The following is a 22556-nucleotide window of genomic DNA, read 5'->3' as shown; positions in this document are numbered from 1 at the left end:
GAGGTTCACCAGGATGCTGGCTGGTTCAGAGGGCACGTGCTATAATGAGAGGTTGGACAAACTTGGGTTGTTTGCTCTGGAGTGACGGAGGCTGAGGGGAGATCTGATAGAGATTTATAAATTATGAGAGGCAGAGATAGAACAGACAAAAACTAGTATGTTCCATGAGTTGATGAGAAAGGGAAATTGATATTGGGTGATAAGGAAATGGCTGAGGCATTAAACGACTATTTTGTGTCAGTTTTCGTGGTGGAGGACACGTCTAATATGCCAAAGAAGGATGTTATGGACGAAATGGGAGAGAAGAACCTCAATAAAATCACTGTCACTAAAGAGATAGTGATGAACAAACTAGAGGGCCTAAAGGCAGATAAGTCCCCTGGCCCTGATGGGATGCATCCCAGGGTGCTGAGGGAATTGGCGGAGGTTATAGTAGACGCGTTGGTAATCGTTTATCAAAACTCTCTACACTCTGGGCAGGTCCTGGCGGACTGGAAGACGGCAAATGTCACGCCACTTTTTAAAAAAAAGTTGTAGGCAAAAGACGAGCAACTATAAGCCAGTTAGCTTAACGTCTGTAGTCCGGAAAATGCTTGAAGCTGTCATTAAGGAAGAAATAGCAAAACATTTAGAAAGGAGTGGTTCCATTAGACAGACACAGCATGAATTCAGAAAGGGCAGGTCCTGTTTGACAAACTTACTTAAGTTCTTTGAGGACATAATGAGTGCAGTGGATAGAGTGAGTTGTGTACTTGGATTTCCAGAAGACATTCGATAAGGTGCCGCACAAGAGACTTATGAATAAGATACAAATGCATGGAGTCGGAGAGAGTGTACTGACATGGATAGTGGATTAGTTAACCAATAGAAGGCAGGGAGTTGGTATAAATGGGTGTTTCTCTGGTTGGCAGTCAGTGGTGAGTGGGGTGGCACAGGGGTCGGTGCTGGGCCCGCAGCTGTTTACCATTTACATTGATGATTTGGAAGAGGGGACTGAGTGTAGCGTAACAAAATCTGCTGATGACACTAAACTGAGTGGAAAAGCAAATTGTACAGAGGATGTGGAGAGTCTGCAGAGGGATATAGATAGGTTAAGTGAGTGGGCCAAGGTTTGGCAGATGGAACACAATGTTGGTAAATGCGAGATCATCCACTTTGGAAGGAATAATAAAAGAGCAGATTATTATTTAAATGGTGAAAGATTACAGCATGCTGCTGTGCAGAGGGACTTGGGAGTGCTTGTGCATGAATCGCAAAAAGTTGGCTTGCAGGTACAACAGGTTATTAAGAAGGCAAATGGAATGTTGGCCTTCATTGTTAGAGGGATTGAATTCAAGAGCAGGAAGATCATGCTGCAACTATACAGGGTACTGGTGAGACCGCACCTAGAGTACTGTGTGCGGTTCTGGTCTCCATACTTGAGGAAGGATATACTAGCTTTGGAGGCAGTGCAGAGGAGTTTCACCAGGTTGATTCCAGGGATGAAAAGGTTAACCTATGAGGAGAGATTGAGTCACCTGGGACTATACTCTCTGGAGTTCAGAAGAATGAGAGGGGATCTTATAGAAACATACAAAATTTTGAAAGGGATAGATAAGCTAGAAGTAGGAAAGTTGTTTCCATTGGTAGGTGAGACTAGAACTAGGGGACATTGCCTCAAGATTCAGGGGAGAAGATTTAGGACGGAGATGAGGAGAAGCTGTTTTTCCCAGAGAGTGGTGAATCTGTGGAATTCTCTGCCCAGGGAAGCAGTTGAGGCTTCTTCACTAAATATATTTAAGAAACAGTTAGATAGGTTTTTACCTAGTAGGGGAATTGAGGGTTATGGGGGAAAGGCAGGTAGATGGAGCTGAGTTTACAGACAGATCAGCCATGATCTTACTGAATGGTGGGGCATGCTCGATGGGCCGATGGCCGACTCCTGCTGTATTTCTAATGTTCTTATTGAAATGTCTAATACCAGAGGACATGCATTTAAGGTGAGGTGGGGTCATTTCAAAGGAGATGTGAGGAGCAAGATGCTTTTTAAAAACAGAGTGGCAGGTGCCTGGGATGGTGGTAGACAGACACATTAGGGACTTCTAGGAGACGTTTAGATTGGCACATGACTGTGAGGAAAATGGAAGGACATGGATATTGTGTATGCAGAAGGGATTAGTTCAGTCATTTAATTACTAATTTAATTGGTTCAGCACAACATTGTGGGCCGAAGGGCCTGTTTCTGTGTTGAACTATTCCATTCTGTAAACCACTCACTCTGTGGGCGGGGGGTGGGTAAGAGCCACTCTGCTTCGTTACTGGGGCAGTCAGACTGCAGTACAACTGCCCCCATCCCCTCAGCTTCCAGCCACAGGCTGCTCCCTACCCCATGCCTCATTCTGTTCCACGATTCCAGATGCCCGAACCTGGCACTGCCAGGCTCTCGCTGCAAACTCTCACGCTCACCAACTGAACCCAGCAGTGTAGCAATCAGTGTGACACTTCACGGTGCCCGAAATCGGGCTCGAGTCCTGCCGGATCTGTCAGGAGTTTGAATGCACTCTCTGTGACGGCCTAGTTTCCTCCCTCACACTGAAGACAGACCGGTTAGGGCGAGGGCAAGCAAACTGCGGGCCTGCTGTGCTGGCACCGGACACTTCCCAACACAATCCTTGGACAGTGCTGATCCTGCCAACAGTGAACACCACACCTCCTCCTCGCTGGCAGGCGAGTCTCCACTATGCCACTGGGGGCTAAACACAGACTGATAAAATCCCTCAATCCTCCAACTCCGGATGTCCCAGCCCTGCCCCGAGGGTCCCAGCAGCGCGCACACACACACTACAGCACGCCCTCATTCACACCAACTGCGAGCCATGAATTCAGTGCAGTCTCACAGACCACTGCCAGGAGTAACAGCACCAATCAGCAACACCAACTTCCCTTCATACCATCAGCCTCATGCTAGCTCTCTTAACCTTGATCAAAAATACCTAACCCATAGCTACAAACATTTATCATCTGTACAAGGCCTGAATTTCAGCCTCAGTTCCCTGTAGTGCAGGTGTAGTTGGTGCAAGAAAGCAGCCTTCATCAGAGACCCCCACAACCCAGGCCACGCTCTCTTCTCACTGCGGCCATCGGGAAGATGGCACAAGAGCCTCAGGACCCACACCACCCAGTTCAGGAACAGTTATTACCCCTCAACCATCAGGCTCCTGAACAGAGCCGTTAACTTCACTCACCCTATCTGCTCCCATAACCTATGGACTCAGTTTTAAAGACTCTTCATCTCATGTTCTCAGTACTTATTGTTTATTATTATTATTATTTTCCTTTTTTCCCTTCATTTTTGTATTTGCACATTTGGCTGCCTTTTGCATTCTGGATTTCATCCGTCCTGTTAGTGGGGTCTTTCACTGATCAGTTGATTAATTGAGTATGCCTGCATGAAAATGAATCCCAGGGTTGTTTATGGTGACATATATGTACTTCGAACTTTTGAACTTGGAGTTTAATGTGGATCAAAAGGCAGATTATTATCCAAATATTTCAATAAATAGCTGACAATGCCACCTGATAACTGAACCATGTGAAGCCATGGATTTAACCTCAGGGCATAGAATCCACAGCTGAGAGAGAGATGAGGTCAGATCTCACTACGGCCAAGTTTAATGGATTTCTGACAGAAGTTGAAGAAATTATTTAGGGACCTCAGTTAAACTAGGGAAAAATTATCCGATTTTAAAAGGAGTGCATTATTGAAACAGCAAGTGATTTGTCCAATGTCGAGACACTCTAGAATCAGCACACAGGAGGGAGATGGGAAATCTAGTTGAATGGTACTACAACAAAATCTCACAAAGTCCACAAAAGCAAAGAGCTGATTATTGATTACAGGAGGAAGAAATTGGGGGTCCTTAAACCAGTCCTCATTAGGGGATGGGAGATGGGGAGAGTCAGTGAGTTTAAATTTATTGGAGTTAACATATCCAAGATCAGTCCTGGCATGAGTCATAACAGCTATCACAGAGGAAGTACAACATGCCTCTGCTTTCTTGAGATTTGCACAGATTTGGCATGTCACCGAAAACTGTGACGAACTTCCACAGATGCACAGTGGAGAGTATCCCGACTGGTTTCATCACGGCCTGGTGTGGAAACACCAAAGCCCAGGAACAGAACGGGCTGCAGAAAGTGGTAGATACAGCCCAGTCCATCACAGGCAAATCCCTCCCCACCACTGAGCAGACCTACAACAAATACTGACACCAGAAGGCAGCCTCCACGGGCAAGGATTCCGATTTCAAAGAAGCTCAGCTAATTCAGCATAACCCACTAAATTCCAGATGAAAGTTAGATAAGGAAGTAACACACTCAAAACGCTGGAGGGACTCAGCAGGCCAGGCAGCACCATTGCAAAAGAGTAAACAGTCGACGTTTCAGGACGTAAGTAAGGAGAGAGGACATGGAATAGAGAGGTGTAGAGGGTCACGGGTCCAAATGCAAGCACATGCCACTCGTTCCCTGGGCTACGGTCAGCGCGGGGCGGTCGGGCTACGGTCAGCGTGGAACGGTCGGGCTACGGTCAGCGTGGAATGGTCGGGCTAAGGTCAGCACCGGGCGGTCAGACTTAAGGGCCTGAGTCCATGCTAAACGACTGTCTTCAGTCCAGGGAAATCTTCCTACTCCCTGGGACAACAGAATGATCCCAACAGGAATCTCCTATGGTGGCCCAAGGCAGAGAAAGCCTTTAATCCAGTCGAGTCCACTGTCAGGGCAGGAATACAAAGTGTGGGGCGGAGTGGAACAGGATCAGTCCTGGGGTGTCCAGTGACAGGGATGTGCCAGAAACTGATAGAGGGGTCCGAGGAGGACGGGGGAGCCCAGGTGCTGGGAAGTGGTTGATGGGCAGAACAGCCGGGAGTCAGGAGCCCACAGCACTGCTCCCAGACAGCTGTCAGCCGCATTATTGCTGGTTCCAGCTGGCCTCTCGCTCCCTGGGCACGGGGAGGGGCTCAGAATGCGCTCGTCCCAGATTACTCACGCAGCCCGGGATAGGGCCAGAGCGAGGTCACTCACCAGCTGACGGCCTTAAACTGTCTGACTTAACTGCAATCCCTGTACTGTACTGCAGGAGGCGCTGTGTGTACACCACACATCAGCTGCTGAGAGTCGCTGGACATACACCCCCTAATGTGAGATGCCTTTCTATTAGTTTCTATTTAAGCTCCCGACCCTCTTCCCCTCCCCCTCCGATTTCCCCACATTCCCTGGCAGTTGAGGGGCTTAAAGATAATACTTTCCCAGCAGAGCCCACACATGCAGACCTGACTCAGCCAACCTCCACCCACACCCCTGACCCCCGACCTGTGACCCCAACAGGCCAAAGCCCACCCACCACCTCTCAGGGGAGCAGAGGCAGTGGTAAAACAACCAGGCACAGCAGGGTCCTACAGCACTCCCTGCTTGCTTTCTGAATGGTGAACACATTATTTTATGGGAGAGGGCCATTCGGCCCCTTGAAGGCCTGCTAGCCAGGGCAGGGGATGGTTTTCCACCTCGAGATGTTCCAGCATTCAGTCTGCCCAGCTCAGAGACATCCCACGTCCTAGCCCGCATTTCTGAGGCCAGATACCCCATCAGGGTGGCTGATGTAGGGGGAAGGCTCCAGTGAACGGCCTGGGTTCAACACTGACGTCCCAGCCCCAACTAAACCGATATATTGAAAACTCAACTTTCCTGGTCGATGCAACCAACCGCTCAACTCAAAATGCAAGGTGAGGAGTACTGGGTTAACAGAGACGAGATTTTGGAAATGCTGCAAGTCTTCAGCCACACACACACACACAAATTTCAGGTCAGGCAGCATCTATGGAGGGGAATAAACAGTCAATGTTTCAGGCTATCGGGACAGGAAAGGAAGAGTGCCTTTCCCTTCCAACTCACTGAGTCCTGATGAAGGGTCTCAGAGGGCTTTTTCCCTCCATTTTTAAACAAAAATGTATTCAACAGTGAAATACTAAATAATAATCAGGGCTTGATAACTTAATTAGTGTCATATTAAAGTACAATTACTACTATCTACAATCACTCCAGCCCAAGGACCTCACTTTTCCCAGATACCTTTCTTCCCATCGATACTGCCTACTCCTCCTCTATAGATGCTGCCTGACTTGCTGAGTTCCTCCAGCATTTTGTGGGTGTTGCTACCGGGTAATGCTTCCTCTGAAGGACTGTAGCAGTTGTCTCAACAACTGCACCGCATCCAGGCCAGCAGCACACGGCCCTGGGACCCTGGAAGTGTGGCAAATCTGTGGTGTAGGGGTATTAGAGTGTCAGAGACCCGAGTTCGATTCCGCCACTGTCTGTACGGAGTTTGTACGTTCTCCCTGTGACTGCGTGGGTTTCCTCCGGGTGCTCCGGTTTCCTCTCACATTCTGAAGCCATACACGCTAGTGTTAGTAAGTTGTGGACGTTAAGTTGGCGCCGGAAACGTGGTGACCCTTGCGGGCTGCCCCCAGCACATCATCAGACTGTGTTGGTCATCGACACAAACCACACATCTCATAGAACATAAACGATATAGCATCACACAGGCTCTTGGCCCACAGTGCCGTGTCAATCTTTTAACCTACTCCAAGATCAATCTAACCCTTCCTTCCTCATAGGCTCCATTTTTCTATCATCCACAGTCTCTTAAATCTCCCCACTGCCTCTCCCACCACCCCTGGCAGGGCATTCCACACACCCGCCACTCTGTAAAACACCAATCTCTGACATCCCCCCCGACACTTTCCACCAACCACCTTCAAATTATGCCCCTTGGTATTATCCATTTCCAACCCAGGAAAAACCCTCTGGCTGACGAAGGGTCTCAGCCTGAAACGTCAACTGTTGATTCCTCTCCATAGACGCTGCCCAACCTGCTGAGTTCCTCCGGTATTTTGTGAGAGTTGCTCTGGGTTTTCAGCATCTGTAGAACCTCCTGAGCTTTTGATTTGCGTCTTACCCGAGACTCCCTACCTCGTCACCTCTCAGCGCACGTACGCGTGAGAAATCGGTTGCTTACCGGTTTGGGGCAGTGGATGTAACGGGCCAAACTGATGATCAGCTCGTGGGTGATGGGATCCACCAGGTTTCGGAAGCTGGCGTATCTGCACAGGACATTGTCTAGCGAGGTCGACTCCATCCCTAGGTCCTGTGGGAGAAAAATCAGCAGCAAATCAGACCCGGAACCTCACAGGGAGACATCAGCAGGCCACTTGGCCCATCAAACCTATCCCACCATGACTGATCTGTCTGAGACCCTCTGCCATACATGCTAAGATCCCAAGGTTCACCCGTCCCATCCCCAGTATGGGAGTCTATAGGGAAAGGAGGGGAAGGTTCACCCATCCCATCCCCAGTATGGGAGTCTATAGGGAAAGGGGGGAGGTTCACTCTGTTCAGTCCCCAGTATGGGAGTCTATAGGGGAAGGGGGGAGGTTCACTCTGTTCAGTCCCCAGTATGGGAGTCTATAGGGGAAGGGGGGAGGTTCACCCTGTCCCATCCCCAGTATGGGAGTCTATAGGGGAAGGGGGGAGGTTCACTCTGTTCAGTCCCCAGTATGGGAGTCTATAGGGAAAAGACCCACATGTATCCCAGTCTCCAGGACTGAAGGGCTCCCAAATTCCGTGGCCAAAATCAAACTTCTGGTCAAGCTGGTGCTGCACTGGGACTTCCATCCAGCCTGCGGCTCAGACTTCGTTGGAATTTGGGTTTTGGGAACAGTATGGGAAGCTCGGGGTTAGGTACAGGGGTAAGGAGATGTTAGAGGTCAATAAATGAAGTCAGAGGCAGGAGCCAGTGGTACCCCCTCCCCCTCAGGTTAATGTGTTCCCCTGAGTTGCAGGGTCAAAAGTCCTTGTGAGTTCAGAGGCTAAAGCTCAGAGGTCAAAGTCCCATAGCTGGCAAATTCTGGTGTCGATACCCAGAGGTCAAAGCCCAAAGGTCAAAGATGGTAAATCCAGAGTTTGAAGCCCAAAGATCGAAGCCCCTAGGTCTGCAGTCCAGGCCAGTGATTGGAGGTTGGAGGCCTGGTCTGCGAGTCTGGGGCCAAGAACTGGTGACTGGAGGCTTGTCTGTGTGGGTGGCTGAGTGGGTGAGTGGAAGAAAAAGGGTTTGTTTTACTTTTTTTCTGTTGTTTGTTCAAGATTTAAGATTGTTTAATTTCACTTCCAGTACAGGAGTACAAAGGAGAACAAAATAATTGTCACTCTGGATCTGATGCAGCACAAAAATAAACAAGATAAAGACAAAAAATAATTTTTAAGACACAGTAAATTACTTAAGATAACTTGCATAGATTGATTGTTATGTCTATAAATTGACACTAGGACAGGTGTGTCTGACAGGAAAATTTTTAGACCATAAGATATAGGAGCATAATTAGGCCATTTGGCCCATCCAGTCTGCTCTACCATTTCATCATGTCTAATCCAATTTTCCTCTCAGTCCCAGTCTCCTGCCTTCTCCCCGTATCCCTCATGCCCTGACTTATCCAGAATCTATCAACCTCCACCTTAAATATAGAGACCTGGCCCCCATAGCTGCCTGTGGCAAAAAATTTGCACAGATTCACCACTGAATGGGTGGCTTTGATAAATCTCACAGTACTTTTCTCAAGCAGCAAGACTCTTTTCACCCTCTCCCCATCCACCTACCCTCCACCTTCACAGGCACCCACATCCGGGGCATCCCTCCCTGGCCACTCTCCTATAGATCAAAAACTATGTCCCCAGTCCTCACCCCTCAACTAATGGAACAACCCTAATCCCCCTCCCCTTATTCTCCACCTTTGTCAAATTCAGTCCCAGCCCTGTTTGTTCTTGAAGGATTTCTTCAGATCCTGAAACGCAGGTCCAAAGCTTGCTGCCTTCACCCTCCCGGGATCCTGCCCACTCGGACAACCAGTAGCCAGACTGAAGCTCAGAATCCCAATTAATATCACTGACATGTCGTGAAATGTGTTGTTTTGTGGCAGCAGTACACAAATTACAGCAATTATAAACCATTATAAATATAAATTGTAAATTTTATTATAAAACAATTACAATGAGATACATTTGTGTATACGTATATAGTTATATATAAATAATATATAAAATTTTCCAGCTGGTGGCGTAGTGGCATCAGCACTGGACTTCGGGGTGAGAGGTCCGGAGTTCGAATCCGGCCGGCTCTCCATCCGTGCCTGGGGTTGAGCAATTTGACCTCGTGGGAGTGAAGCCTGGAGAGGGATGGGCCCCACCAGGTTACAGATGCCCAGGACATACCGTTCGATGAGCAATCACCAAAAATAAATCAGTGCAAAGAGCTCGTCATGACATCGCCCCGACGACTCCACCAGGAGTTCAGGGCACACACACACACACACACACACACGTGTATAAAATATATCATCTATCTCCATAGAGAGGTAAGGTGCCTAAGACTTTTGCACAGTACTAAAGTAATGTTATGTATTGCACTGTACTGCTGATACAAAATAACCTAATTTCATGACATGTGAGTGATGATAAACCTGATTCTGATATGGGTCTCTATTGTGGACTGAGAGTGGGAAGGAGGCAGGGAGAGGGGAATCATGGTTGGGAAAAGGGGAATGGGGGGGGAGGGGAAGAGGGGAGGGAGCGGGAAGCACCAGACAGACATTCTGTAATGATCAATAAAGCAATTGTTTGGAATCAAATGACCTTTCAGTGTGAGGAGTGGAGTGCCCAGCTGAGTGCTGGCTCCGATGGGATCTGATGGAAAAGAATAGCCTGCTCCTGTCCCCAGTCAACACACACAAAATACTGGAGGAACTCAGCAGGTCGGGCAGCAGGGAAAGAAACAGTCGATGTTTCAGGCTGAGACCCGTCATCAGGACTTGAAGCCAGAATAAGGTGGTTGGGGGGGGGGGGGGGGTGTTCAGGAGTCAGAGTACAAGCTGGCAGGTGATAGGTCAGACCAGGTGAGGGGGAAAGGTGACTGGGTGGTGGGGGATAAGTAAGAAGCTGGCAGGTGATAGGTCAGACCAGGTGAGGGGGAAAGGTGACTGGGTGGTGGGGGATAAGTAAGAAGCTGGCAGGTGATAGGTCAGACCAGGTGAGGGGGAAAGGTGACTGGGTGGTGGGGGATAAGTAAGAAGCTGGCAGGTGATAGGTCAGACCAGGTGAGGGGGAAAGGTGACTGGGTGGTGGGGGATAAGTAAGAAGCTGGCAGGTGATAGGTCAGACCAGGTGAGGGGGAAAGGTGACTGGGTGGTGGGGGATAAGTAAGAAGCTGGCAGGTGATAGGTCAGACCAGGTGAGGGGGAAAGGTGACTGGGTGGTGGGGGATAAGTAAGAAGCTGGCAGGTGATAGGTCAGACCAGGTGAGGGGGAAAGGTGACTGGGTGGTGGGGGATAAGTAAGAAGCTGGCAGGTGATAGGTCAGACCAGGTGAGGGGGAAAGGTGACTGGGTGGTGGGGGATAAGTAAGAAGCTGGCAGGTGATAGGTCAGACCAGGTGAGGGGGAAAGGTGACTGGGTGGTGGGGGATAAGTAAGAAGCTGGAAGGTGATTGGTGGAAGAGGTGAAGGACTGAAGGAGGAGGAATCTGATAGGAGAGGAGAGTGGACCTTGGGAGGAAGGGAAACGGGGAGGTGATGGGCAAGTGAGAAGAGAGGGATCCAGAATGGGAAGTGGAAAAGAGAGTGGGAAGGTGGGAGAAATACCGCAAGTTAGAGAAATCAATGTTCATGCCATTAGGCTTCAGGCTGCCCAGATGGAATATGAGGTGTGGTCTCATCATGGAGGTAGGCCATGGAATAACATGTCGAAGTGGCCTCTGCCTGTCGTGGCAGACGGAACAGAGGGGCACTGAGACGCTGAGCGATAATCGGCCGACTTCCCGCATCAGGTCTCACGGGAATGGACAAAACATTGCACGATGAATGCCCACCTCACGCTGTCTGAGGTCAGCCGGAGATTCGGGAGCTTGTTTCGAGGAGTGGGTTAATTGTCAGGGAGCAGGGAGGTGACAAATTGATGATTTTTAAGCCTCGCCCCTCAGTGGCTTGAGAGAATAAATTCACAAAGATACAACCAATGGTGAAACCCAGATCTTCTCGCTGACTTTCAGGGGTCTCTTCATCCGGTACCCCTGCACACCAGGTTGCTTACGCAGGTATCTGATCTGCCTATCCCACGGCAGCAGCTCAACGCCCAAGATGCAGAGCGCGCCTGAACCGCCTTCCTGGCTCAACTCACCCGGGTATGAAACCATCGGCAACCCTCACCTGCCTATCGAAGTACACACAACAAATAAAGTTAATCTTTCATCTTCTGAAAATGTCCTGCTTTTATTTCCATCTTCCTCTCCTTTTCCCTTTCCTTCTCCCTCCCTCCTCAGTGATTTGATGCGATGCAAACAAGTATGGCTCCCTGTACATGTTCAAACTACTATCTCCTCTCATGTCACCTTTCAACAGCTGGGGGTGGTTGGGGAGAGTGGGGAGAGAAATCACAAGCAGTTTCAACCAAACATCAAGAAGTTAGACAGGGAAGAGGAAAGAGGCACTAAGAGGTCAGAGGCAGGAAGCAGGAAACTAGACAGAAAGCTGACTGGACAGCAGCAGAGACACAGGAGAAGCATTCCAGTGGAGGTTGAAAATCAGCTATTCAGTGGCACAGACGCAGGAGATGTGTTCCCGCTCAGGTCCAGAGTGGAGCTTGAAAAACTGTCTCCACAAGAAAGGCATCATCCAGCAGAGCGGTCATCCTGGGAGTGGCTGAGTCAGAGTGGTAAGGCTTTGGCTCAACAGACTTTGGCAAGAACATGAGAATGCAAGGCAGAGGTAAGTGTATTTCTTAATCAACTCTAGAGAGAATAGGGAGTATGGCTACGGTGCCAGTGTTCTGTTCTGGGTATCAGATGTGGGATTTCCAGGAGATTCCCAGCCTCCCCGATGGCCACATCTGCACCAGGTGCATCGAGATGCAGCTCCTTAGAGACCGCGTTGGGGAACTGCAGCTGCAGTTTGATGATCTTCGACTTCTTGGGGAAAGTGAAGCAGTGATAGACAGGAGCTACAGGAGACAGATAAATGGGTAACTGTCAGGAGAAGGAAGGGAGAACATGAACGTCAGATAGCGGAGAGTGCCCCCGTGTCTGTCCCCCTCAACAATAAGTACTCCATTTTGAGTACTGTTGGGGGGGAGGGGTACACAGCACCTGTACCTCTGGCACCGTGACTCAGAAGGTAGGAAAATGAAGAGGACAGCAGCAGAAATAGGGGGGACTCTATAGTCGGGGGGGGGGCAAACAGTTAATTCTGTGGGTGCGAAAAGGAAACACAGATTGTATATTGCCTCCCAGATACCAGGGTCCATGCCATTTCTGAACACATCCACTATACCCTGAAAAAGGAGGGTGAGCAGCCAGAAGCTGTGGTGCATATTGGTACCAACGACATGGGTTAGTAAAAGGGCGGAGGTCCTGAAAACACAATACAGGGTGTTAGGAAGGAAGCTGAGAAGCAGGACCTCAAGGGTAGTAATCTCAGGATTACTGCCTGTGCCACACAACAGTGAGGACAGGAATAGAGTGAGGGGACAGATAAATGTCTGGCTGAAGAATTGGAGCGGGGGCAGGGATTCAGATTTTTGGATAATTGGGACCTCTTCTGGGGCAGGTGGGACCTGTACAAGAGGGAGGGGTTGCACTTGAATCCAAGGGAGACCAATATTCTTGCAGGCAGATTTACTAGAACTGTTGGGAGTGGTTTAAACTATCAGGGGGATAGGAACTAGGATGATAGAGCTGATGATAGAGCTGAGGATGAGCCAGAAGGTTTACGAGTAGATGATGAGTATAAGATGAATGTAAGGAAGATCAAGCCAATGATTGGGTACAAATGCAGACAGAGCAAAGAGTTAAATTGTACCAAGAGACAAAATTCAAAAGGGCAAAGAATGCAGGACTGAAGTTGTATTTAAATGTGCGTAGTGTTTGGAATAAGGTGGACGAACTCGTGGCGCAATTATAGATTGGTCAATAGGACAGTGCGGGCATCACTGAGTCGTGGCTGAAAGGCAGCCATAGTTGGCAGCTTAACATCAATGGATCTACTTTGTATCAAAAGGACAGGCAGGAAGACATAGGCAGTGGTGTGGTTCAGTTGATAAGAGATGGAATTACATCTTTAGAAATAGGTGACATAGGGTCAGAGAATGTTGAATCTTTGTGGGTGGAGTTAAGAAATTGCAAGGGTAAAAAAAACATTATGGGAATCATATATAGGCCTCCAAATAGCAGCCAAGATGTGGGTTTGAGATTGCAAAAGGAGCTGGAAAAGGCACGTAATGAGGGTAATGACACAATTGTAACAGAGGACTTTAATATGTAAGGGGATTGGGAAAATTGGGTTGGTGTCAGAATGTGAGAGGGGGAAATTGCTGGCTTTTTAGAGCAGCTTGTGCTTCAGCCTGCTCGGGGAAAGGCTTCTTAGACTGGGCGTTGTGTAATAACCCAGATCTTATCAGGGAGCTCAATGTAAAGGAATCCTTAGTAACCAGTGATCATAATATGACTGATTTCATACTGCAATTTGAGGGGGAGAAGTACATCAGTATCCCAGTGGAATAAAGGGAATTGTAGAGACATGAGAGAGGAGCTTGCCCAGGTGGATTCTGGTGGAATAGTTCACAAGGTGCAGGTTAGACATTCCCCACAGAAGTTGTTCTCCAGCGGCAGGACTTGGCAACTGTGGCTGACAAGGGAAGTTAAGGACCGCATAAAGGCAAAGAAAGGACATATAATCTAGCAAAAGTGAGTGGGAAGTTGTATGATTGGGAAGCTTTTAAAATCCCACAAAAGGCAACTTAAAGTCAAAAAGGAAAAGATTAAATATGAGGGCAAACTAGCCAATAATATGCAGCAAGATACTAAAAGTTTTCTTCAGTTATATAAAGAGTAAAAGGGAGGTGAGAGTTGATATTGGACCACTGGAAAATGATGCTGGTGAGGTGGTAATGGGGGGTGAACTTAATGGGTACTTTGCACCTGCCTTCACTGTGGAAGACACGAGCAGTGTGCCAGAGGTCTGTGTGTGTCAGGGAGCAGGAGTGAGGGCCATTGATATTACAAAGGAAACTCCGTCTCCTGAGAGAAGTTGCTGATAATTGATGCATTGGTCATGTTCTTTCAAGAATCACTTGATCCTGGCATGGTCCCAGAGGACTGGAAGATCTACTCTAAGGAGGGAGAATGGCAAAAGAAAGGAAATTATAGGCCAGGTGTTGGGAAAGTGTTGGAGTCCATTATTCAGGACAAGGCTTTGAGGTACTGAAGATTAATGATAAAGTAAGTGAAAGTCAGCATGGGAAATCTTGCCTGACAAATCCATTAGAGTTCTTCAAGTAACAAGCAGGGTGGACAATGGGTTCACTGTTCATTCAGAAATCCGATGGCAGAGGGGAAGCTGTTCCAGAATCATTGACTGCATGTGTTCAGCCTCCTGTACCTCCTCCCTGATGGTCGCAATGAGAAGAGGGCAAGTCCTGGGTGGTGGGATCCCTGATGATGGATGCTGCTTTCCTGAGAAGGTGCTTAATGGTGGGGAGTTCTCTACCCATTATAGACTGGGTTGCATCCAGCACTTTTTGTAGGATTTTATCGTTCAAGGGCAGTGGTGTTTCCATACCAGACTGTGATGCAGCCAGTCAATATACTCTCCACCACACATCTATAGAAATTAGTGAAGTTCTAGATAACAGGCATATCTTCACAAACTTTGAAGGCGCTGCTGTTTTCTTCATAATGGCACTTGTGTTGGACACAAGACAGATCCTCTGAATAGATCACACCACAGACTTTAAAGTTGTCCCAGCTCTGATCCCCCGAGGTCTGGCTCAAGGCTCTTCGGTTTCCTCCTCAACTCAGTAACAACCTTTGGTCTTGCTGACATTGAGTGAGAGGTTGTTGTTGTGCCACCACTCGGGCAGATTTTCAATCTCCCCCTTAAAAGCTGATTTGTCACCATCTTTGATTCAGCCAATGACAGTGGCATCATCAGCAAACTTCAATACGGCATTAGAGCTGTGCTCAGTACCTCAGTCACAGCGTGAAGCAAGCAGAGCGCTCAGCATTGCAGAGCGCCTGTGCCAGTGGAGATTGTGGAGGAGATGTTGTTGCCAATCCAAACTAACTGGAGTCTGCAAGTGAGGAAATCGAGGATCCAGTTGCACAAGAAAGTATCGAGGCCAAGGTCTTGAAGCATATTGATTAGTTTTGAGGTGACGATGGTGTAGTCAATGAAGAGCATCCTGATGTCACATCTTTGCTGTCCAGATGTTCCAGGGTCGAGTGAAGAGCCAGTGAGATGGCCTCCGATGTAACAGGAGGTAAATTGGAGTGGATCCGTCACTTCGCAGGCAGGAGTCTGTACACTCCATTACCAATTTCTCAAAACACTTCATCACCGTGGGTGTCAGTGCTACCGGATGTGTCCTGTGTTGTTCTGCTGAGCTTTTTTGGCATACTCTGTCAGTGCCAAAATGTACCTTGACATTTACAGGCTGTCCCCAGCACAACTTTGTGCTGACTGTTAACACAAATGACACATTTCACTGCATATTTTAATGCACAGGCAATAATCAAACTGAACCCCAGTGTGAATCTGCTGTTGGGCATTATACACTGACATAGACCGCAGTCATGGACCAGGATAGACCAGTGGGACGAAGAGACACGCTCCGGGTCCCAGAGGTTCACCATCCCATCTTCCACATCACTGGTGTAGAAAAAGTGCAAGCACACAGAGTCAACAGGTGCTGGAGGGACCCGCAGGCCGGCTCGGCGGAGGGGTGTGAAAGTTGCAGGACCTCACATGATATTCAGAATGACGAAAGCCCAGACACAAAAGGACTTCCAAGAGCATAGCTTCCCATGCACAGCAGGGTCTGGAGAGGAGATCAGTGTTCCAAAGAACACACTAAGGGACAAATGCTTTACTAACTTCAAAACATAATCGATTGTCAGATTTTCATTTCTACTGTGTTTTAACACCTGTATCGTGAATGATAACTGATCTTACAAGAAAGGAATTCAAATGTACAGTATACAGTTTACCAAATGGTCAGTATCCATAAATGCTAGTCAATTCTGGATAAAGATGGCTTTTCCCTGTTCAGAATTCAGGGGCCAGTCTGTTCTCCTTGTGCACAAGGAAAATAAAGTACACTCGAATCGTAAGTGTGCGTGTTCTGATTCCAGTTATCAGCAGCAAGGGGGGCAAAGTCTTGGGAGAGGCATTAGGAAAGGGGAGGTCATCTTCAAAATGTGATGAAACAAAGAAAACCTACAGCATAATACAGGCCCTTCGGCCCACAAATTTGTGCCAAACATGTCCCTACCTTAGAAACTACTAGGCCTACCGCATAGCCCTCTATTTTACTAAGCTCCATGTACCTATATCCAAAAGTCTCTTAAAACAGACTTCCAAGGGTCCTCAAGAAGGCAGCGGAGAAGTGACTGAATGATTTCAACCTTGCGGGTGTTCAGAAGGAGCTGTGTGTCCTTGTGCCCCAGTCACTGAAAGTTAATCTATTGGCCCGGCAGTCAGTTCAAAGGCAACAAACAAAATGCTGGCCTTCACGGAGACAGGATGCGAGCACAAGGTTGGAGCTGTCTTGCTGTAATAATAGATCTCTGCTGAAAAGTGATATCAGGTCTCCTAACCAAAGGAAGGAGATCAGTGCATTAGTACGGTGACAGTTCACCAGATCAATTCCTTGGAAGGCAGGTTTGTCTGACAAGGAGAGGCTACGCAGTTCTCTGGAGCAGAATAAAATTCCAGCTCCTCCAGCAACACATGTCCTCCTGCTCTGGATCTCTAGCACCCGCTGAATCCTTTGTTCATGTACCTCCTCCCTGATGACAGAGACGAGAAGAAGCCATGTCCTGGGTGGGGAGTCCTTCATGATGGGTGCCACCTCCAGCCCGATGCTTGAAGCCCCTGGGGTCAGCGTGTCTACCAGTCAGAGGTTCAATGTCTGCGAGCCCTGGGATTGTATGAGGAGCAGAGGACCTGTTGTACACTTGTGTGGGTGGGAAGGACAAAAGGGATCTGTTGTTTCAGATCAAGAATCTGCATCGAGATGACAGCCCAATTCTTCCAGTCATCCCCACTCCCCTGCCTTCGCCCCATACCCTTTGATGCCCTGGCTAATCAAGAACCTATCAATCTCTGCCTTAAGTACACCCAATGACTTGGCCTCCACAGCCACTCATGGCAACAAATTCCACAGATTTACCACTCTCTGACTAAAGTAATTTCTCTGCATCTCAGTTCTAAAAGGATGTCCTTCAATCCTGAAGTCGTGCCCTCTTGTCCTAGACTCCCCTCCCATGGGAAATAACTTTACCATATCTAATCTGTTCAGGCATTTTAACATTCGGAATGTTTCTATGAAATCCCCCCTCATTCTCCTGAACTCCAGGGAATACAGCCCAAGAGCTGCCAGACGTTCCTCATAAGGTAACCCTTTCATTCCTGGAATCATTCTTGTGAATCTTCTCTGAACCCTCTCCAATGTCAGTATATCCTTTCTAAAATAAGGAGCCCAAAACTGCACACAATACTCCAAGTGTGGTCTCACAAGTGCCTTACAGAGCCTCAACATAACATCCCTGCTCTTATATACCTCTAGAAATGAATGCCAACATTGCATTCGCCTTCTTCACCACCGACTCACCCTGGAGGTTAACCTTTAGGGTATCTTGCACAAGGACTCCCAAGTCCCTTTGTATCTCTGCATTTTGAATTTTCTCCCCATCTAAATAACAGTCTGTCCATTTATTTCTTCCACCAAAGTGCATGACCATACACTTTCCAACATTGTATTTCATTTGCCACTTCTTTGCCCATTCCCCTAAACTATCTAAGTCTCTCTGCAGGCTCTCTGTTTCTTCAACACTACCCACTCCTCCAGCTATCTTTGTATCATTGGCAAATTTAACCACAAATCCATTAATCCCATAGTCCAAATCATTGACGAACATCGTAAAAAGCAGCGGTCCCAACACCAACCCCGGTGGAATTCCACTGGTAACCGGCAGCCAGCCAGAATAGGATCCCTTTATTCCCACTCTCTGTATTCTGCCGATCAACCAATGCTCCACCCATGCTAGTAACTTCCCTGTAATTCCATGGGCTCTTACCTTGCTAAAAGCAGCCTCATGTGCAGCACCTTGTCAAAGGCCTTCTGAAAATCCAAGTACACCACATCTACAGCATCTCCTTTGTCTGCCCTGCTTGTAATTTCCTCAAAGAATTGCAGTAGGTTATCAGGCAGGATTTTTCTTTCAGGAAACCATGCTGGCTTTGGCCTATCTTATTATGTGCCTCTAGGTACTCCATAATCTCATCCCTGACAATTGATTCCAACAACTTCCCAACCACTGATGTCAAGCTAACAGGTCTATAGTTTACTCTCTGATGCCTCCCACCTTTCTTAAATAGCGGAGTAACATTTGCAATTTTCCAGTCATCCGGTACAATGCCAGAATCTATCGATTCTTGAAAGATCATTGTTAATGCCTCCACAATCTCTCCAGCTACTTCCTTCAGAACCCGAGGGTGCATTCCATCAGGTCCAGGAGCTTTATCCACCTTCAGACCATTAAGCTTCCTGAGCACCTTCTCAGTCGTAATTTTCACTGCACATACTTCACTTCCCTGATACTCTTGAATGTCTGGTATACGGCAGATGTCGTCCACTGTGAAGACTGATGCAAAATACACATTCAGTTCCTCTGCCATCTCTACATCTCTCATCACGATATCTCCAGCTTCATTTTCTATTGGTCCTATATCTACCCTTGACTCTCTTTTACCCTTTATATACTTAAAAAACTTTTAGTATCTTTCTTTCATAATTCATCTTTTCCTTCCTAATGACCTTCTTAGTTTCCTTCTGCAAGGTTTTAAAAAAGCTCCCCAATCCTCTATCTTCCCACTAGCTCTGGATTCCTTGTATGTCCTCTCTTTTGCTTTCACTTTGGCTCAGCCACGGTAGTGTCCTTCTTCCAGTCAAAAATTTCTTATTTGGAATATATCTGTCTTGTACTTCCCTCATTTTTCGCAGAAACTCTTGCCATTGCTGCTCTGCGGTCCTTCCTGCTGGTGTCCCTTTCCAGACAACTTTGGCCAGATCCCCTCTCATGCCACTGTAATTTCCTTTATTCCACTGAAATACCGACACATTAACATTTAGTTTCTTCTTCTCCAATTTCAAGTGAACTCAATCATACTGTGATCACGATTCCTTAAGGGCTCCTTAAGCTTAAACTCTCTTATCACTTCCAGATCATCGCACAACACCCAATCCAGCACGGCCGATCCCCTCGCAGCGTCAACAACAAGCTGCTCTAAAAAGCCATCCGTTAGGCCGGGTGGCCCCTGGCTAGGGAGAGTGCATCCTCTGAATCGGATTTATTTACCTCTCAGACAGATGGTCCAAGTTCAGGGATCAACTTCGTCACATACACTCTTGGCCTTTATTGGCCAGGGTCGACCACAGATGTTGCCTCCGGCTGCCGACATAAGCCAGGGGCAGTACGATACGGAGCTAACCGTTGCCCACGCAGAAGGCTCCCTCTCTCCACGCAGCTGATGAACAGCAGAGACCGACAGTCTGGCACCAGTGGTGTTGCAGGAGTTGCCAGTCAGTGCCGGACTGCCTTATGGACTCCAGCTCAGGATTTACTCCCAAAACCTTCCCCAGGAGCCACAAAGCAACCAAAGTTGGAGATCAGAATTCTCCTTCTCCTAGGTGAGCTGCCACCCACGGCTGACGACCCCATCTGCCCAAAGCAACTGGTTTTAAGGTTCCAGTGTCCTGCCTTTGCCCTTCCTGTCCATAGAAATGGTTCTTCTGGGCTTCGTAACAAAGCCACATGTAAAGGCCAGGAGCTGGATTTGGTTGTCAGAGGCTATTTGAGATACAAGCCATTGGAAACATATAATAGGTAGTAGGAGATTATTCCACGCGCCCCCCCCCCCCCCATCGTGGCTATGACAACTTTAGGGAATCCACATCGACTCAGCGCCCACTTTATTAGGTACCCCTGTACACCTCAGTAATGCAAATATCTAATCAGCCAATCGTGAGCAAGCAACTCAATGCATAAAAGCATGCAGACATGGTCAAGAGGTTCAGACCAGACATCAGAATGGGGAAGAAATGTGATCCAAGTGACTTTGAGCGTGGAATAATTGTTGGTGCCAGACGGGGTGGTTTGAGTATCTCGGAAACTGATCTCCAGGGATATTTTCACACACGACAGTCTCTAGAGTTTACAGAGAATGGTGTGAGAAACAATTAACCCTCCAGTGAGCAGCAGTTCTGTGGGTGAAAATGCCCTGTTAATGAGAGGGCAGAGGAGAATGTCCAGACTGGTTCAAGCTGACAGGAAGGCAACCGTAACTTAAATAACCACGTGTTACAACAGTAGTGTGCAGCAGAGCATCTCTGAAAGGACAGCACGTCAAACCCAGAAGTGAATGGGCAACAGAAGATTATGAACATACACTCAGTGGCCACATTATTCAGTACAGGAGGCCACTAGATATACAATTGCACACATTAGAAATTTGCCGTGGTGTTGGCTGTCAGCATCCAATTATAAAGAATTACAAAAATACCTATATGGAATAAAATATGCATAAACACAGGAATTCCAGCATGTACCTGCATCGTAAACTATTATAACGTATGGCCTGCATCAACGACCGAGGGTGTGCGGGGGGGGCAGCCCGCAAGTGTTACCTCACTTCTGTTGCCCCTGCCCTGCCCACACTGGGTAACTTGGCTTGCGTCCACACACACTCACAGAGGACGTTACTATGCAACAAAGGCTCTCTGCTTTTCCCTGAGGCAGCGAAGGGCCTGATTTGACCTTGAACAAACCACTGCTGTACAAACAAATCCATCGCACAGCAGTCTCCAGAATAGAACACGAAGATGACTTGTGAGGACGTGCCCAAGACTGTAAACTACAGAGAGTATTACAGCACAGCACAGGCCCTTCAGCCCACAATGTTGTACCGACCCTTTAACCTGCTCCAAGAACAATCTAACCCTTCCATCCCACATAACCCTCCATTTTTTACATATCACTTGCCAATCCAACTGCCTCTTAAATACCCTTACTGCATCTGCCTCTACCACCACCCCCTGGTAGGGTATTCCATGTACCCACAATTTATTAAAAATGCTATTTCTGATATCTCTCCTACACTTTCCTCCCATCACCTTAAAATCCTGTTGCCTCTAATTTTAATTACTTTTGCTCACTCTCCAGAGATCAGAACATTGACACAGTTACATCATCAGCTGCGTCTGCCAATTCTCTACGGTCAAGGTGACCAAAGATTCAGTCACGAGGACCGAGCCCTCGGAGCAGCCAGAGGTTTCCTGAGGGTACACGGGCGATGGTGTGGAAACCAGACAGCATAATCCCCCGGGGCAGATCCCAAGGTCAGCCGCAGATCTGTAGACCCACGTGGGGCGAATGCAGAGAGTTCTGTGGGGCTGCCGATCCCTCCGAATGTGTGTCCTTCCTTCCCAAGGGGTAGGTCGAGGCTGAATACTAATAGATTATTTCATTGCAGCCGGGCTGATGGGAGGGAGACAAGGACAGCACTACTCTGTGCTGTAATAGTCACTCAGATCTCTGAAACCTCGGGAATTAACTGTCAATGTCCCGATGCACAGTACAGGAACCTTCAACACACATCACTGCATCCAGAACACTGCAAACACTAAACTCAGCTGGTAAAACCAAGACTGCAGACGCTAGAAATCAGGAGCAAACACGTCAGGCAGCATCCACTGATTAAAGATCTTTCATCTTCAAAGATGCTGATGAAAGCTCAGCGTTATTTGCCATGGGCATTGAAACAGTGTAGTGGCTTATTTACATCAGCGACCACAGGCAGAGGACGGGCTGGCCAGCCGTCGTCACGATTCCTGTGCAAACGGTGCAGACCCACAACTCGCTGACCCTAACCCGGACGTCTTTCGAATGTGGGAGCAAGCCCACAATCACAGGGAAAACATACGGACAGCAGTGGGAAATGAACCCCATTCAGTGGTGCAGTGAAGTGTTACACAAGCCACCCAGTCCATGGGGGGAAATGGGCCGATGGTGTTTGGGATTGAGGGTCTCGGCCATCCCCTGCCAGACGTTGCCTGACCTGCTGAGTTCCTCCGGATACAAGGGGAGACAGAGGGGAGGAGAGGTCGAGCTGTAAGCATGTTGTCAATGGAAGGGCAGCAGTGAGCGCAACGCTTCACGGTGCCGGAAATGCAGGTTCAATTCCCACCACCGTCTGTACATTGGCCACAGCACCACGCCAGTCTCCTGCTGGTGATCCACGCTCCTGCCACATTCCCATTAGCATTACGAGCTGGGGCAGGCCATGATGGCACCAGAAGCGGGGCAACACTTGCGGGCGGCCCCCAGCACATCTTCACACTGATGGGTATTAACTCAAGTTAACCAT

At 48.1% G+C, this 22556-nt stretch overlaps 1 protein-coding gene across 1 annotated transcript in view; it reads right to left on the bottom strand.

The window, feature by feature from the left end:
• The window catches only part of lrrc75a (leucine rich repeat containing 75A), a 48058-nt gene that overhangs the window by 8665 nt on the left and 16837 nt on the right, over window positions 1–22556 (bottom strand). The window contains exon 2 of the mRNA XM_073052999.1: window positions 7052–7180. Coding sequence (XP_072909100.1) covers window positions 7052–7180 — 129 coding nt within the window. The remainder of the gene's footprint in view (window positions 1–7051; window positions 7181–22556) is intronic.

Source organism: Hemitrygon akajei, chromosome 8, assembly GCF_048418815.1.
Source record: "Hemitrygon akajei chromosome 8, sHemAka1.3, whole genome shotgun sequence".
NCBI lineage: Eukaryota > Metazoa > Chordata > Chondrichthyes > Myliobatiformes > Dasyatidae > Hemitrygon > Hemitrygon akajei.
Note: the sequence above shows the minus strand (reverse complement) of the source record. Positions and strands in the feature narration are given on the sequence as shown.